The 16985-nt window shown below is 35.5% G+C and overlaps 3 protein-coding genes across 11 annotated transcripts; 1 reads left to right on the forward strand and 2 right to left on the reverse strand.

Annotated features, from left to right (window-relative positions):
• Positions 1 to 1659: 1659 nt before the first annotated feature.
• On the reverse strand, positions 1660 to 10169 carry LOC119981119 (N-alpha-acetyltransferase 40). Of its 9 annotated transcripts, none has more exons than XM_038824138.1 (9): positions 10026 to 10169; positions 9805 to 9907; positions 9468 to 9547; positions 9024 to 9353; positions 8643 to 8719; positions 7416 to 7458; positions 7257 to 7325; positions 6991 to 7047; positions 1660 to 1952 (listed from the first exon to the last, which is right to left on the reverse strand). In XM_038824138.1, exons 1-8 carry the CDS (start codon positions 10107 to 10109, stop codon positions 7036 to 7038), a joined length of 798 nt encoding a protein of 265 aa, XP_038680066.1. In that variant the 5' UTR covers positions 10110 to 10169; the 3' UTR covers positions 1660 to 1952; positions 6991 to 7035. The 9 variants fall into 9 exon arrangements, 6 of the variants coding, with proteins under 6 accessions (XP_038680066.1, XP_038680067.1, XP_038680068.1 ...); XR_005464025.1 differs by lacking the exon at positions 1660 to 1952 and adding an exon at positions 4173 to 4999 and having other exon boundaries at positions 7257 to 7321; XM_038824139.1 differs by lacking the exon at positions 1660 to 1952 and adding an exon at positions 4173 to 4999.
• LOC119980688 (type IV inositol polyphosphate 5-phosphatase 9-like) lies at positions 1902 to 6685 on the forward strand. Its single transcript, XM_038823484.1, has 9 exons — positions 1902 to 1954; positions 3083 to 3150; positions 3661 to 3793; positions 4035 to 4374; positions 4468 to 4652; positions 5224 to 5577; positions 5654 to 5898; positions 6060 to 6142; positions 6632 to 6685. The coding sequence occupies exons 1-9, from the start codon at positions 1902 to 1904 to the stop codon at positions 6683 to 6685; spliced, it is 1515 nt and encodes a 504-aa protein (XP_038679412.1).
• Positions 10170 to 11115: 946 nt separating the features above from the next.
• On the reverse strand, positions 11116 to 16031 carry LOC119981121 (eukaryotic translation initiation factor 3 subunit J-A-like). Its single transcript, XM_038824143.1, has 7 exons — positions 15848 to 16031; positions 15259 to 15321; positions 14202 to 14320; positions 13689 to 13825; positions 11981 to 12128; positions 11734 to 11890; positions 11116 to 11471 (listed from the first exon to the last, which is right to left on the reverse strand). The coding sequence occupies exons 2-7, from the start codon at positions 15269 to 15271 to the stop codon at positions 11380 to 11382; spliced, it is 666 nt and encodes a 221-aa protein (XP_038680071.1). The 5' UTR covers positions 15272 to 15321; positions 15848 to 16031; the 3' UTR covers positions 11116 to 11379.
• Positions 16032 to 16985: the final 954 nt, after the last annotated feature.

Consider the following 16985-nt stretch of genomic DNA (forward strand, 5'->3'; position numbering starts at 1 on the left):
TCGACATATAATCAAGCGTAGATTCCACCGTCAGCAAATCTATATTATTATATCTACTTTATTGATTATTCTATCATAACCAATATGGCAATAACCTTTTTAGCATTATAATAATTAAACAAAATTAAGTTGTTATGAGTTATGACTATCAATTGACATGGAAGACTTGGCATGCAATATCACGTGGTATATGCATGCTCAAGGTATTGGCTAGCCGGTCTTAATTCTTCTTCTTCTTCTTCAACTCTGCTATAAACAAAATATTAACTGGCCAATCCAATACATCTGCTAAACTTATAGCTTGGGTAGGCTGATGTAATGATGTTCCATTAATAATTTTTTTTTATTTCTTAAATTTTTATGCTTACAATTTGAGGTTTATAATTGGCCAAAATTAATGTTTTTAATTAACCCTTCAAACATTACATATGTAGATTACAAAGCTTGAAAATGAATTAAAATGTTTTTTTTTTCTTGTGACCACTACAAATGTTTTTGGTGGAGAATAGTGGTCTTAAATAATAAAATATTGCTAATTAATTAATTAATTAATGTATTTTGTCATTCCATGCGTAATCCAACTGTTGATGATAGGTAGATTCAGAATTCTATATATATATTTTTTTGTACTATATATCAATTATCTATTTATTTTAATATTTTCACATTAATTATTATGACCAAATTATTGTACCATGTAATGCCATTACCACATCAACTTTCCACTTTTTCCATATTTTTTTGGGCGGTGGGTGTGTTGCCAATACAGACCAAAAGCTTGGTATCAATGTGCATCTCGTGGTGTTGTCTCTTTTTCTTTTTCTGTTTTTTTGAATACAGGGCATCTCGTGGTGTTCTTTATTGGGTATTATTGATGAAAATAATGTAACTTCACATAATGGGGCATAAGAATCAAGCAAGATGCAAGCACATACACCCAACCACACAAGTTCAACCACTACCCACAAATGGATCGGTTATAACCAATAAGCCCATTATAAAACTCGTTAGCTGATTAAGGAATGCATTTACCATCCTTATCAATAGATCACAACTCTCATATCTAAGCGATGTGAGATGTTCGTATCACTATTGTACTTGTTCAACATGGTAATGCCAAATTTTAAGCCATCATTGCCAGCAAGTCGCGGGGGTTGAGAAGGGGGAAGTTCGGAAGCGTTCTAATAGAAATATACTTTGGAGTCGTAGCTAAAGCAAGTCTTCATAGGGCTATTGCAATGCTTATGTATCCGAATACGGGCGATCTATTCATGACCAGGATAAAATTTGGGTGAAACTACGTGGAGATCTGAACCGACTGATGATCAAGAATCAACATGAATTGTGGTTTGAGTGAAATTAAGTGGAGGTCGAAACCGATTGATGGTCAAGAATCAGCGGATGAGTTGTGGGCCTTGTGTCTAGTGGTGAGACCGTGAAATACCCCAAACACAGCTGTGCAGCTATATATGTTAGTGCTCCAAAAACCATAAACTAGTCAGTCATAAGAAAACTAGAGTAGCCGGCAGTTCTTGACAAATAGGCAAGAAAATGGAAATAATATGGTCATAATTGAAGAACATATTGCAAGAACCCTAGTAAAGTACATTAAAGAAACAGAAAATGACAATTTGGGTGGGGGTGGGGGTGGGGGTGGGGGTGGTGGGGGAGAGCCAAGCACTATGTTTCTTCCCCACATATAAAATATAATACCCCAAAAAGTTGGGAAACTTCATTTGAACTTTCTGTTGTACTGTTTATATTGAGTGGCAAGTCTGCCCCCACCAACAACAACTAAATCAACAATTAGGGCCTTTAAAATAATGCAGAGAGATGCAACACAAATAAATTAACTGGGTCTAATTGTTTACCTTTGATCAATATTGCAACTCTGGTATTCAATGTCTGAAGCTCAGCAGAGTCAGAACTTCAAGAAGAGTAACTGTGTTTGCCTGTATACATTATACACAAGAAAACAAATAGTATAAATATTTATATATTGACAATTTTAACAGTCTTACAACATGAATGATACCCTTTTTCTCTTCAGTATTCTTGTCCATGTTGCAGAAAAAGAACACACACAGAGATAAGCAATCGGCAACAAATAATATAGTAAGAGTCAATTGTTACTACACTTGTTAAGAAAAGCTGTCATTGTAAGTGCAAAATAGTAGTAAACATTTTGCAGATGCATCTATCATTCAGATGCCTTCATGGCCCCCAGCATGAATTACAGTCAACGTTATCGTTCTCCCCTCTTGTTGATAGAAAACAAGCAAGCACCATCATCTAAGAATATTTTATGCACACCCTGTAACTTGATTTACAACATAGCATGCACCAGCTATAATTAATCAAACAAGGTTAACAAACCTAGCATAGTTTACACCAATAGTTCTCATGTAGGCTCTCTCTCTCTCTCTCTCTCTCTCTCTCTAATCTCTATAGATACATATAAACAAATCTTACAAATTAGACATTCATCCATTTTGTCAGTTGAAAAACAAAGAAATGCATCAACAAACAAGTAGTGACATATAATAAAGAGACTGAGATAGAGACGCCGTCCTTTTCCATTTGTCTCTTATCTTGTCCCACTATAACAATCAGTTTACTAATATATGCAAAATTGAATGATTCTCACATACTACCTAGCATAAGATAATATAATATCATATATAATTAAAAACATATATGGAGTTCATACATATTATATGATCGTTTCCCAACAGCGATAATAGGGGTCTAGGACAATGGATCCTAGAAGCAAGGAACCATGTCTCTTTCACCTGTTCCCGTTCTGGTTACATTCATGATGCATCATATATATATGCAAATGTAAATCCCTACATGCATGCTCATTTATCAATGAATGATCAAAGTTCTAATACCAAAACACAACTAAAGCACTGCCAGCCCTGAAAAAAAAATTATCATCCACAGAAGAATACGAAAGAGGATACATAAACATGAAATATAATAAAAGAGTGAGAGTATCAGCACTAGTGTCACTTGACTCTGATTTTCCTCTTTATTTATCCCACTTGCCAAATTGAACCTTTTTTACATTTTGCTTAAGGTTAACTGATTGTGGGGCTCACCCTTCACTTTCAATAGCCAAACACCTTGTTTTTCTAATGCTTTCAGGTTTTTACACCTTTATCCATGTTTATAAACCGTTCCTGAATCACCATACATTGAGTAATGCAAGTTGCAAGCTATTTTATATTAGAACTTAACCCATCCCCCACCCTCTCTCTCTCTCTCTCCCCTCTCTCTCTCTCTCTGTCTCTTGTTGACATAATTTGCATTCGAAGGTATCATGTGGCACAAGGTATTGGCAAACAAGATCCTAAGAAAGACACTGGGCAGCAACAACTTTGTAACAGACTTTCAAAGCTTCACAGGCACCATGCCGGATACAATATCCAATCAAGAAACTCTCAGTTCCAACAAATACGCTTATCAAAAAAGAAGTTCCAACAAATGCTTCTTTGAACAGGACAACTACAAGTACAAACTCTCTCTCTCTCCAACTCTGGCTTAACAATCCTTTCCAAAGAACATTCATGGACATGTCATCCTTAAACACATGCAGTTACCCCTCAGTTCTTCAAATGATTTTCATTAGGAGTTGTGCTTTCTTATCCTGATATTGATCTTCCTTTGCTGTCCTTTGCTTTAGTATATTTGTAGGTTCATGGAACGTTGGAGGAGTTGTACCACCTGAGGACTTGGAGATGGAGGATTGGTTAGACACTGGCAACCCTGCAGACATTTACGTCCTCGGGTATTCTCTCTTACCCTTTTTATGTCAATACATGAGCATGGACATCTTCATCATCATCAAAGACTCTCAAATAGTTTGGCTCGGATACATGAATCGAGAAATCAGTTTGATGCAATTCTACACTCTCCACTAATCCTATAACTAGATACGAACATGTGAGGCATACACAGAATAAAGAAGTTAACTACTGATTCACAATTTTCAATCAAGTCATGATGTGTTCAGGCATGTGATTTTTCAGGTTCCAAGAGATTGTACCTCTAAATGCAGGAAATGTTCTAGCTTCTGAGAATAGAAAAATCTCCATGAGATGGAATAATATAATTAGACATGCTCTCAACAAGGCAATACTAACCCAAGCTCAAGACGATAAAAAAGGTGAATACCAAAAAATGCATCAAACAAAAGATCAAATATCTGCTGAATACAGAAAATCAAAGGACAATTTTCAGTGCATTATAAGTAAACAGATGGTAGGAGTATTTATATCTGCTTGGGTAAGAAGTGATATCCATCAACACATTCAGCATCCCAATGTCTCATGTGTTGGCTGTGGCATAATGGGCTGTTTAGGCAATAAGGTTTGTTTCTTAAATAACAATTCATATGGGTAGATCATGTTTATAATATCTTTAAATCTTCTTGATTATCTTTGACGTATTGTCAATAAACAGGGTTCAGTGTCAGTAAGATTTTGCTTGCACGATACAAGCTTCTGCTTTGTGTGTAGCCATCTAGCTTCTGGAGGCAAAGAAGGAGATGAAAGACACAGAAATGCAGATGCTGCAGAAATTCTGTCACGAACAAGGTTTCCTCGAGGCCCCTCGCGTAATTTGCCACAGAAAATTCTCGATCATGAGTAAGTAATTAACATTAGAAAATTGCTCATGCTACCTACCCAGGCGCCTTCTTGTTATTCTATACGTGTTTTCTCCATAAAACAAGCAACCGTTAAATAATTGTCTATACAAACAGATACTTATATAGATGTACACCTGTCTAATAGATAGTTGTACTGATAAAAGTTGTTACTTTTATTATCCAATTGTCCATAACATAGGCTGCTTTAGTTGAGTAATTAGTGGTTAATCAAAAGCAAAAACTGAACAGGTCCTTTAGTTGTTGGTTAGAAACCAACCATCTTAGCTAGAAGCTTAAATTTTTCAAAGTGATGACAGCGATACCCAACCTCTGTGCCTTGTAAATCTGTTGACAGCAAAAGAGAAGGTATCTTTAGATAGATACATACATCTCCTGCTGAATGGATCCTCTACAATGGTTTAACAACTGCTACGACCACTATTAATAGTTATATAAGAAACCTCATTTAAAAATCATCAAGTTGAAACTTTGTTAAATCTCAGTGATAAATTAATAGCAAGTTGCACATAATATTAAATCTGTGTGTAACATTTTCTTGAAACATACAGTCGAGTGATATGGCTCGGCGACTTGAATTACAGGATCAACCTACCTGAGGCAACAACAAGATCTCTAGTCCATAAAAAAGAGTGGAACACTTTACTAAAAAACGATCAGGTATTTTTATTAGTTTTAATATTAATTAGCTGTAATGAAAATTTCCTAAAAACTACTGTGATTCTAACTATGAAAAATTCTATTGAAACAAAGCTTAAGGCCGAGTTCATGAAGGGTCATGTATTCCAAGGATGGCATGAAGGGGTCATTGAGTTTGCACCAACTTACAAATATTATCCAAATTCTGGAATCTATTATGGGTGTCATCAGAAGAAAAGAGGTGAAAAGAGGCGGGCTCCAGCATGGTAAGTAGCCACAAGATGCAGTAATGAGATTATATGTGCTAACAATAAATGCTTATGAATTGGAGAACTTTTGCAGGTGTGATAGGATAATTTGGTTTGGGGAGGGACTGAAGCAAATCAAATATGATAGAGCTGAATCTAGACTGTCTGATCACCGACCCATACGGGCAATCTTCACAGCAGAAATTGACGTCTTGAGCGATTCTAAAGGTCTAGGGATCTGCATGTCCGAAGGATTTGATTGCTCACAAAACCATTTTAAAGATTGCCCTAACGAAAAAAATATGTGTAATAAGATATCAGAATTGTATAGATATAAGAGTATATGAATGATTCATAGATGTTACTCGGGGGGGGGGGGGGGGGGGGAGAGAGAGAGAGGCTATGTTGTATATGCATAGCCTAAATTCGGGATAATTAATAAATAGAACGCAAATATGCAACTAAAAGAACTCTTCAGTACTAATACATGGTTCATGCAGAGAGAGTTGCTTTCATTTTTCATTCAAAGGTAGATAGACATATGATCACACATGGGTCATCTTCAGAAGAGAAAAAGAAGAATGTAAGCCAAGAGGTCCTTTAGAATATAAAAGAGGCCAGGACTGTAGAATTTCTTGTAATTACAAAGCATCCTCCACATACATGAATCCATAAGAGAAACAACTTCCATGCAATGTGGAAGAGACTGATTCGAACCTGTGACTTCTAAGTTATGGCAAACCAACCGGACCCCTAGGCCAAGGATTCACCCCTTTGTATATATATATAGAGAATGGCGAAGATTTTCATAGACTCATAGTTGGGAAGCATCTTCCATAAAAGAAGCATGAAAAACATATGTATATTGGTAACACCTTAAAGACCATATCTAGTGGCGGCCCGATATACTTGGGTGGTTCAGCAATCAGCACCCTTTCTGATTAGAAATTTAGAATAGGGATGTGTTACTAGCAACAACTTAAAGCTAAGAGCACACCAGAGATCAGTAAACCAATCTACTAGCAACAACTTAAGCATATTGGTAGCACTCATGATTTCTGTTTTTGGGCAGATAGCTTATTACATTTCAAAGTTTGTTACCTTGATCGATGAACTTGACGAGTAAAAAAATGATCGACTGTATCCCCTTCTAGGCAATTCTAATGTATACCATAGAATTATTCTTTATTCCTATTGTGTTCTCATTTTTTTTAACTTAGAAGGACAAGTTATTAAGAAGAACAAAGTGGAGAACCCCTCGTGCCCAACTGAACAAACGAAAGAGCTACTGAGCTGCAGTATGCAAACTACTTCCAAAAAACAAAATAAAGTACAAGTTTAAAGATTGCTTTAGATTAAAACAGTGCCAATTCTGTGAAGTAGATGGATAGACAAAAGGCTGACTTGGAGAGAGAGAGAGAGAAGTTACACCTTAAAGATTTCGGGTACTGAGCTGTAGGGACATTCTTCACAAATTCATCCAATTTCCTGTAACTTAAGGGAACAAATGTGAAATAAAATAAATAAAAATTTATGCAACAATATAGCAGCAATTACTGTCCAAGTTCTTTTGTAGCAGAAACTGCTTTATTTTAAACCAAAAACAGGTGTCCACTAGCCTCCAAAAATACAAGTACAGCTATAACAAGCTATTACCACATTGAAATAATACACATATAATGCACTCAATAGAATACCTCCAGTATAGCTTTAGCTTCATCATCAAATCCTTTACAGAGAATTTCGTAAGTCATTTCATCTCCTGTCTACAAAAGATGTTCAGTGTCACTCGCAATTCGCAAAGATCAGAAAAGTGAACCTCAGACAATGTAAGTAATGCTATTATAATCTCTTACCAATGTATTAACTCTTGATGGAGAAATACTTGATATAACATATCTGGAAAAAAAATTAATTGTTGATAAGAAGGTGAGTACTATACTGATTAAAAGACTAATGAAGTCTCAGAGTTCTTACTAAAATTGATATGCACTCAATAATCAAGTTCATTGTTTATTTGAACATAAGAATGCTTCATTCAAAGAAACCTTCATTCTCTTTTTAACATGTGGAGCAGTTCTAGATTACAACGTTTGCATGATAACTGTTGACTTGATGACATGAATCATCCCTATGCTCATCACTAGCCAGAAAAGGATCATGCAAATAGACCCACAAAAATGTAAACAGAGAAGCCTGTGACGAAAACTGATGAAACTCTTGTGCAGCTTTTGCTTAGTTTATCGTTATTAGTATGACCTACTTAACACTGTACGTCTGTACCCCAGATGCTTCCGATAAATAATACAAATATATACGTGAACGTATCGACATCCCTTTATTTGCTTTTGTCATCTGCGTTGACACAAGAAATTCCATAGGATCCATGAGTTTTTCTATATAATACCCTTGATACATCTTCAATCACAAATGTGCGGATCTATCCACAACAATAAAGTCAACAACTCCCGCCCACAAGCCTATGGCAATGGAGGCCATTTAGGGGAAGAACAAGATGTACTCGGCCTTATCTCTACATACAAAAGAGGTCGTTTCTAGGAATTGAACCCATGTCCTCCAGATTATGGTGAAGCAACTTCACCACGAGGTGAAGGGTTTGCCCACAATATAAACGTAACATTATATTTTCCTATATTACTTCACTTCCCAGAAGATAAGAGGAAAGGAAATCTACGCATTCTACATTGAATGAAAATGAAAACTACAGTTCACTTTAAGGAAGTCAATATTCACTCTTAGTTCCCCCAAACACCCACCTCGTCCCTCATGCCCAAAGGGAAAGTAAAAAAAAACTTCTTTGTAAACTTGTGGGTCCAAAGGGAAGAGGAGAGGGGTAAGAGTGCTTCGCTTAGATGTTTAGATGTTTACAGATTAGCCCTGCAGATAAGAAATGAACAGAGTAGGCTCCATGTAATAGCATTGCATCTAAGAGGACATTTTCTATTGAACTGAACATTGATTTCACTCTTGCATAAATAAATGGTGACACAATTGTAGCTATGTCTTTTTTAGTCATTAAATACCATCTCCACTTTCGTAAGGGGGAGCTATTCAAGGATTACCTCAGCTTACTTATATAAAAATTCATAGCTAACAAATTTGCCTTTTGAACAGTTAGAACCACGGCACCCATGCGCTTCTACAAAAGATGAAATCACTCAATTAAAGCCAAAATAGCAACAAACTTAATAAAATATTAATGTAGTGCATAAGCACAATAGTACACCAAAAGCAACTTGACAGGCTTATATGCAATTGACAAAGATACCTAAACATGTAATCACGGTGAATACAAAATTTAGACATTATATTATCTCAGCTGAGCTCAAGCAGTAACCAAATCTTGTGAAAATGTTGGTATATCAAAGCAAACAAGTTTCCCTACTATGCTGCTCTAATAGTTTATTATGGAAAATGGGTTGAGATGAAATCGAAATATGCACCTTGCAAGCAATTAGCTCGATCAACTGCATTAAGAACTCCCCCAGTCCTTTCCCTTGGATGCGAGACTCAAGCTGTATTTCATACAGATAAAGAACAGGAACTTCTTCCTCCAGAGTAAACCGGTAGTGTACAAATCCAACCAAGGGTCGCTTACATCCGACACAATCAGTAAGTCTCCTTTCACTTTCGAAAGTTGTTGAAGTCTCAATGGAACTTGCACTCAATGCCTCATAAATAAATATATAGCGTGCTTCTGGAGCAACCATTTCCCTACGCTTCACCTTTTCTTCTGCAGGCCACTCAGAACCATACTGCCCCTCCATATTGGCCTTTAAATTAAATGAAAAAGAGAATAACAGAAGTAGCTTAAGACTGAGCATTAAGTAGCAACATATGACCTAGAAAAAGAAAAGGGAGAGGAAAGTCCCTGTATTTTGCATTACCTTAAGGAGGTTTTGAATGTATTGCTTAACAGGAGAGGAAAGTTTGTCTCCAGACCCAGATTCCAAACACACAGACAGGCCTAGTAAGAACAAACATTTTCATTAACAATCATACTAAAGGAAAAGAGGCGAATTCACATTTAAGTTACAAAAATAAAATTTGAAGTCCAAACTTAAACATCAGACATACAGTTTCATGAAGAGAACTTGAAGGGAAAAAACCACTTCAAGGACATACATTTCAGTCAAGTGTAGAGCATCAATCAAAGAATATGAATTTCAGCTTTAAATTAGCATTGAAGCAAACGAATTTCCGAGAGAGAGGGTTGTAAGTTACCATTTCCATTGTAATGGCGAGAGGCAGGGAAAGCAGCGAGAGGGTAGCCATCAGAAGAAGCTGCTTTTATCAGTTCATCTTTTGATTTCTTCTTCTCCAGTATCTATACGCAATTCAAACAGTTCAAAATTTTCATCCCCAAAACAGGTTATGTAACACTTGCTGCGAATTCTGTTTACAGTTTGCGAGTTTGTATATAAACGTATATATCCATACCATACCTCCTTCCGTTTAAGCCTCTTTTCTCTGCCAGTGCCGTTGTTCTGATCGCTGCGATGCCTGAGAGGGACCTTTTTCGACTCCATTGATTCCGAATTTCCGATTAGACCCTTCTCTACGGTCTCGAATACGTTAAATAAATTGAAAAAATGTCTATTCAATAGTGTATATTGTTGAACAAAAAAACATAATTATATTTTTACTTTTTCTAAAAAAATAGGGACTCTATGTATATACTAATCGGGTTTGCACGATTTTGTTTTTTTTGGTCGACACACTTTGGAACCTAATGCCTCGTACATCGAAAAGGTAGTCAGATTTTGAAAACTCTATTTATCGCTAACAATTTGTTTCATAGCCGATCGGCCATAACACTTGATATCTAATGCCTCGTAAATGAGAAGGTAGTGAGATTTTGAAAACTCTATACATCCCTAACAATTTATTCCATAACCGACCATAACAGAATTATATTATCTAATTATATTGAATTTCGTTATTACGTTATCTAATTACATTGATTTATGACTGAAATTGTTAATGATACATAGTACTTCCGATGAGATTTTCCTTATAAATCACATTGTTTAGGTTAATTTTTACAAGTCTTCCCTCGCACTTGTGTACTGAATTATACCAAACCCAATAAGTGAAAAAATAGAGATCCATCCAACAAGACCAAGACTTTGCTATGATACCATGTTAAAAATCTTAACCAATTCATATCAACAATATTGTCCGCTTTTGATTTACAATACATCCAACCATTAGACTTTGGTACTTGTGTTCAAGAAAAATGCCTGGTCTGAGACCATTTACCTCAGCCTCCAGATAATACTGCTGTATCTCTCTCTGTCTCTCTTGATGATGACTCAAAAGAAGTGTGGAAAACTCTCAGAAACAGAAACCTTTTTTTATTTCATATCATCCAGCTGCTTTCGAGTGCTCTGGCAATAATGGTGATGGGAATTATACTACCTTGATTGCTAAAGTGCAGGAGGAGTCTGTCCCTAATGAAAAAATGGAGACTGGGGGACTAAAAATGTCTGATGATCTATGCCCCTCCAAAACAAAACAAAACAAAACAAAACAAAACAAAAGGCGATAAAAGGAGAAACTTCCAAAGTCAAGGGCTTTAGTCCCCTTCAATAAAAAATGAGAAATGCAAAACCCTCTCTTTTTATCAGACATACTGCATATCATCACAGCCGAATCAATCTCAACAACTTAAGCCGGGAAGATACTTGTCTGTAGTATATTCAACTTCTAGACTCCTGATTTACATCTTCAAGAAGATAATATAAGGGGGGCAAAAAAGAATGAAAAGAAAACCCCCAAATGGAGTTACAGCAGTGCTCACATGAAATCATAGTCGTCCGCACCATCGTAGGTATCAACAACAATGTCATCTTCTGCTTTATCAACGTGAAGTTGTTTCTTCTTTGTACCTGCAGTAAATTGCAGAGAAAGTTAGCAATAGCAATATGTCAAGAAAATGCACCAACAGCCTGGATAACCTCGATTGTGAGGTCCATTGGAACTCTCACACCATCTGCTGCTCTTAAGAATGTGTAGGTTAACCATCAAAATAAGGACTTTTGTATTCTAATTTTATCACATCCTCACATTAGATATCCAGATCATGCACACCTTACATGTAATTTCAGTACTGCCATACGCATAGACATGGAAACCCGACTCTATTCATACCTTTCTTTTTGCCAGCATTAGCCTCTTTCTCTGCTTTGAGTTTCTCATTCGCAATTGCTGTGACAGAAGAGGCAATTTCTTTTGCATCAGATGTTTTTAGAGTTGTCATTGACAGCCTCATCACTGCCTTTAGTAGTCCTATATAATGAAAGCTTTTCTGCAACAATAACAAAGCATCATTATACTCTTCATACTATCTCTCCCATGCAGTTAAAAAGTCATCTGAATCAAATAAATCTCATACTACCTCGTATGGATGGAGTTTATAAGAAATAAGCTCTGCATATTCCACAAAATCATTTTCAGACTTAGGAATGAAATTATCAAGAGATTTCTCATCTCCCCTTTTTCCAAACAATTCTGTGGTGGACTGATAATCAGCTTCTTCCACGAGCCTGTTGCATATAGAAAGAAGTCTATGAGCACCCAAGATTTGCCTATGGGGCAAGAGATATGCAAATCAAGATGGGTAAAGAATGAATGCCACAGTAACCCTTCGCCTCCTAGTTCCTACTTCCCTATGGAGCAGAGACATGAATACAAATGAGATATAATCTGTAGATGATGATGGATATCAATGTCATAGATATTAGCTTTCTTTCTTCCTCCATGATGCGCAGAGACCTCCAAACTTCATCCTCCAAAGACTTAGACATGAGTACATGACCCAATCAATGCCCATAAGCTTCCAAGGCAACTCCTAAAAACATCTTTATCACTTTCAATGAAGCAAGTGGGTATGGGTTGAAGTCCAAAGCTTATTTAGAGGAAACATCTATTTCCTAGAGCCGACCTTTCATACTCAAGTTGCCAAGTAACTTTCCCACCAAAAAATGCCATGGGGGCTGGCAATTTGGCTTCCAAACACATTCTCCAAGGGAACTCCTTGTTACCACTACAACCATTTGATGCAAATTGAAATATGTGATTTTGGTATTTTAGGAAATCTATTGTTTGTGAATCAATTAACATTATTTTTAGTAGTCAAATATCTTTTTTTATTAGGAGTAATTTTATTTATTTATATTTAAGTATTTGTTTCCAATTAGGAGTGATTTAGGGTTTGATTTAAGCTTGTAACCCTCATTGAGATATTTCAGTTTACAAAGTATTGAAGCATTAAATCTGGTATTCGTGTGTCGAATCAACAGATTTAAGTAGACTTGTTCTTGGTATTCGTGTGTCGAATCAACAGGTCCAAGTAGGTGTTCTTTCCACCACGCCGCGCTGCATCACCATTCAAGTGTGTATTTTTATATTAAAGCTTTTCAGTAGTTTTCACCATAAACAGACCATTTTTGCACTCTGTTCCACATGATGGAGTCCTCTCTCTCATTGTCGATTGAGAAGACAATGTTTATGGCTATTCCAAGTCCTGTTCAATCTCTCAACAGTCAACTCCCAATCCATGGCAATTCTACTAAAATTGATATCACAAGATTGACACTGCTGCTAAGACAAGCACTATATTTTAACACTCATCACCTTGTTTATCGCTATTCTAAGGAGATCCAGGAATCTTTCTTGAAATGGACTTTCACCCAACCATTCGTTATGCACTTATGCCAAAAAAGAACCCGATCACCTTTCCTAACATTGAAAAAAAGTGTGCAACTGCAATAAATTCCATGTCTTACAAATAGCATCCCATACCCTAGCTCGTGACCAAGAATCTTAACTGACATCAATCTGAAGGACACTTATGACTTAACTGACTCTTGCCAGGAAAAAAATAGAAAGGCATTCCACTATCCCCTCAAATTTTTTTTTCTTTCCTCTACAGATATATTAACCACAAGAATTCCCGCTCACTTAAACATCTTCCTTAAGAGTAAGAATAAACTATTTCAAGTTTAGAATGATATAGATTTTTTTCAGTGTCCTGCAATAAAAACAATGAATGTGACCAATTGTCAACAAAGAACCCCAAACAACACCAATCAGTAAATAAATACCTCTGTTGTCGAAGCTTCTCCGCTACAGGATCTAGAGGCTCTTGCTCGACTTCTTTGGCAGTTATTTTCTTTTCTTGACTAGGCTTCGCTTCAATCTTTTTGGAAACCTTCTCAGCAGGAGGATCTGGTGCAGGTTCCTGACCACATAGTCGAGATTACAGTTAGAAAGCAGAGAAAGGTATGAGCCATATGACAATTGACAAGTCCTCGCAGCAAGAACACATATCACAAACGAGGCAACAATTTGGATGATAAATCAAGAATAATAATCATGAAATGTGATAAGAATGGAGCAGTGGACAGTCGACATTTTCATTTTGCACCATCACATGTATCATACAACCAATTTATTGACCCGAGTGTGAAGGATCATGCCTTGCATTCAAGAATTTACATAGTTGCTTACAAGTGTTGTTTCCTGGAATACTAGTTGCTTACAAGTGTTGTTTCCTGGAATACCAATGATATAATTTTATCAAAGCAAAATATGAGTAAAAAGAGAAAATGCCGTACAGAAGTAGGTTCATCTTCGTCCTCCCATGATTCTTTTATGTCATTTTCTTCTACATCCTCGTCATCCCAAGAACTTTTAGGTTGTTCCTTCTTAAGAAGGGATGGAATAGGCTCATCCTCTGCAACCATTGCCATTATGGCATTATCCACAAAAATGAATCAGATTTCAAGAAGCATCTAATACAATTAAAATGCAAATTAGCATTGAGAAAAATCAATTGAACTATCCTTAAAAAAATCCAACTAACCAAAGTATAAACATTGTAGTGCTGCAAGAGATCAAAGCATTTGATCCGGTATAGAGTAGATAACATTAACGAAAACATTCTTAATCAGTCATTAGAACAGCATCCAGTTAAACTCTAATAAAGGTCAATATGCATGAATGACCTTTTGAAAAACCTAACCAAACAGCTAGTTAGTTTGCTACATAAAATCAATAATAAGAGTATTGTGAGTATTATTGATAGTGTCACGCTTTTTAAGGCTATGATACAGGTACAATTTGTTCTATTTTTAAAGGATGGAGTGACTTGTCTTTCAGCATCACGAAAGAGTACCCCTTTTGAGATAAAAATAGAGGAAACTTCAACAAATGTCCCATTTTACATCTATGTTACACATCCCCATCTAAGAATACAGGAAACTTCAACACAATATCCCATAAAAGACAAGCTTCATACCTTGTTAGAACTTCATTATGCCACACCCCAAAAAATGTATATAATAAGCTGATACATGAAGTCATGAACACAGAATTTCCTATTCAAGCATGGATTTGAAACTCATTTTCAGAATTATAGAGCATCTCTTATATGGCAAAAGAAAACACAAATTTGATCATCATAAAGTATTAAAGAGAATGCAAAAAAGTACTTAAGGCGGAGGCCAATTGAGTTAGCTAATAAATATATTCCTCAAAATTCAAGTCTAATTATCAGTATAAAAATCTAGAAACAATTACTACATCCATTCAGTTCAAATTAAACAAAATGCAAACAATGTTTCAAAAGAAACCATGATTATGGGCCCTGATGAGGGAAAGAATCATACTTACCCCAATCATCCATCTTTGCAGACCCTGAATTTAAACAAATAACCTTCCAAGTCTAAACACTTCCTGCATGTTCCCAATTAAAGGTGCATCAGGTATACAATAACAAGAAAACCAATATTCAATCATTATAAAATAGATAATACTATAGTTGATGCAACAGCATAGAGTTAATGCATCCATCATCCACAAGTATCAATTCTAAGGCCTGAACTACTTCCAAGTCTTGATTATGTAAATAAGAATATACAGACGCTTAGATTTGATTCTTGGAATTGATTTCATAACCAGGTCATATAGATCTCCTAAACACACACCAAGCTGTAATTCGAGTTACAGACTCCACAAATCCAGTGAGACAAAGAATCATATGTCCACGCCAAATAAAAAAATTCCACATAAATTTTGTTGCAGGCTCCAATTCTAAATACCAAAATCAGAAGAAAAAAAGATTCACAGCTCAAAGAAGAAGAAAAAAACACTGTTGCGACCACGAACTCCGTCAGATTAAGTTCACCACAAGTTTAAATTTTTCAGGGAATCATACAGAACTGATGAGGCAACAGAATAAAATAACAAAGGCAGTACGCACCGATGAAACCGGGCTGCGTAAAAGTGAAGCGGACTAGAAGCTGGACTAACGGAACCATAAGAACCCAGATTTGTGAGCGAAAATGCTGCCAAGTAATGCCAGAGAAAAGCCAACGAGTGATTCCAAAATCTTGAAAGATTAGGGCCTTGATCGGAGCAGACGTTTCAGTCCAAATGAGCGCCGTTAAATTATGGATTCATTTTCTGGTATTTTCATTAATTCCACAAAGGAATACATTTTTTATTTTTTTTTGAAAGGCCACAAAGGAATACATACTTCAACGGATCTCCCCCTCAAATGTATCAAATTACAGTTTGCTGCCTTGGTATTTTCATTCTATTTATTTCCTCCTATTTTATAAAAAAACATTTTTCGTTAACAATTAAATATATATTATTTATGACGAGTAGCCATGGGCCTTTTGCTCCTCTAATTAAAGTCTAAATCATTTTTTAAATCAATTCAATGAAAGGTCAAAGCAATATAAATAAAATTTGTTAGATTTAAATAAATAATTTTTCTTGCTATTTTTCAAGAAAAAAAAGTTTTACTTCACATGTGCGGGTAAAATTTTCAAATAAATTTTTTAAGTGTTGAAATACATTCAATTACATGATTTATTTGATGATTAAATTAGGAAATTTTCAAAAAAAAATTATCATCGAAGGTTTCACTTTTTTAATTATCATGTACACTACTCTATATATCTAGATGTCCTACTTAAATGTTAAAGATAATATTAGACAAATATCAATTCCAAAAATAAATTTAAGGACTTTTGGTAGTATAAAAGGTAAGATGTTATTATGACACTATTATTTATCATGAATTAAATCATCAATGTTATGTAACTTGTAACAATAATTTATCTTATTTTTGAAAAAAACTTCAAACATGTTGATTTTTTTAGAAGAAAACATGTTGATTTTTTTTAAAAGAATGGGGAGGCGGGATTCAAACCCTGACCATCAGGATGATACACACTATCCTTACCACTCTAATTAATAGCTCGGGTGTAAAAATATATTGATTTTTTAAAGCATATAGACATGTGTAATTTCTATATCCTAGCCAAATACATATATATGAACATGAAAATATATATAGTTACTAAATATTAGTCCAACCCATGGACAAT

Source organism: Tripterygium wilfordii, chromosome 16 (genome assembly GCF_013401445.1).
Source record: "Tripterygium wilfordii isolate XIE 37 chromosome 16, ASM1340144v1, whole genome shotgun sequence".
Taxonomy (NCBI): Eukaryota; Viridiplantae; Streptophyta; class Magnoliopsida; order Celastrales; family Celastraceae; genus Tripterygium; species Tripterygium wilfordii.

Excerpts from the sequence above, each read along its gene's own strand:
- LOC119980688 (XM_038823484.1), top strand. The coding sequence starts at position 1,902 with ATGTCTGAAGCTCAGCAGAGTCAGAACTTCAAGAAGAGTAACTGTGTT. Across the intron at positions 1,955-3,082 it reads AAGAGTAACTGTGTTTGCCT|GTTAACTGATTGTGGGGCTC; the intron begins GTATACATTATA and ends ATTTTGCTTAAG. Across the intron at positions 4,375-4,467 it reads TGGGCTGTTTAGGCAATAAG|GGTTCAGTGTCAGTAAGATT; the intron begins GTTTGTTTCTTA and ends GTCAATAAACAG.
- LOC119981119 (XM_038824138.1), bottom strand. The coding sequence starts at position 10,109 with ATGGAGTCGAAAAAGGTCCCTCTCAGGCATCGCAGCGATCAGAACAAC. Across the intron at positions 7,459-8,642 it reads TTTTATATAAGTAAGCTGAG|ATATGTTATATCAAGTATTT; the intron begins GTAATCCTTGAA and ends TTTTTTTTCCAG. Across the intron at positions 7,326-7,415 it reads CATCAAGAGTTAATACATTG|ACAGGAGATGAAATGACTTA; the intron begins GTAAGAGATTAT and ends CATCTTTTGTAG.
- LOC119981121 (XM_038824143.1), bottom strand. Across the intron at positions 12,129-13,688 it reads GAGAAGCTTCGACAACAGAG|GCTCGTGGAAGAAGCTGATT; the intron begins GTATTTATTTAC and ends TATATGCAACAG. Across the intron at positions 11,472-11,733 it reads TAATGCTGGCAAAAAGAAAG|GTACAAAGAAGAAACAACTT; the intron begins GTATGAATAGAG and ends AATTTACTGCAG.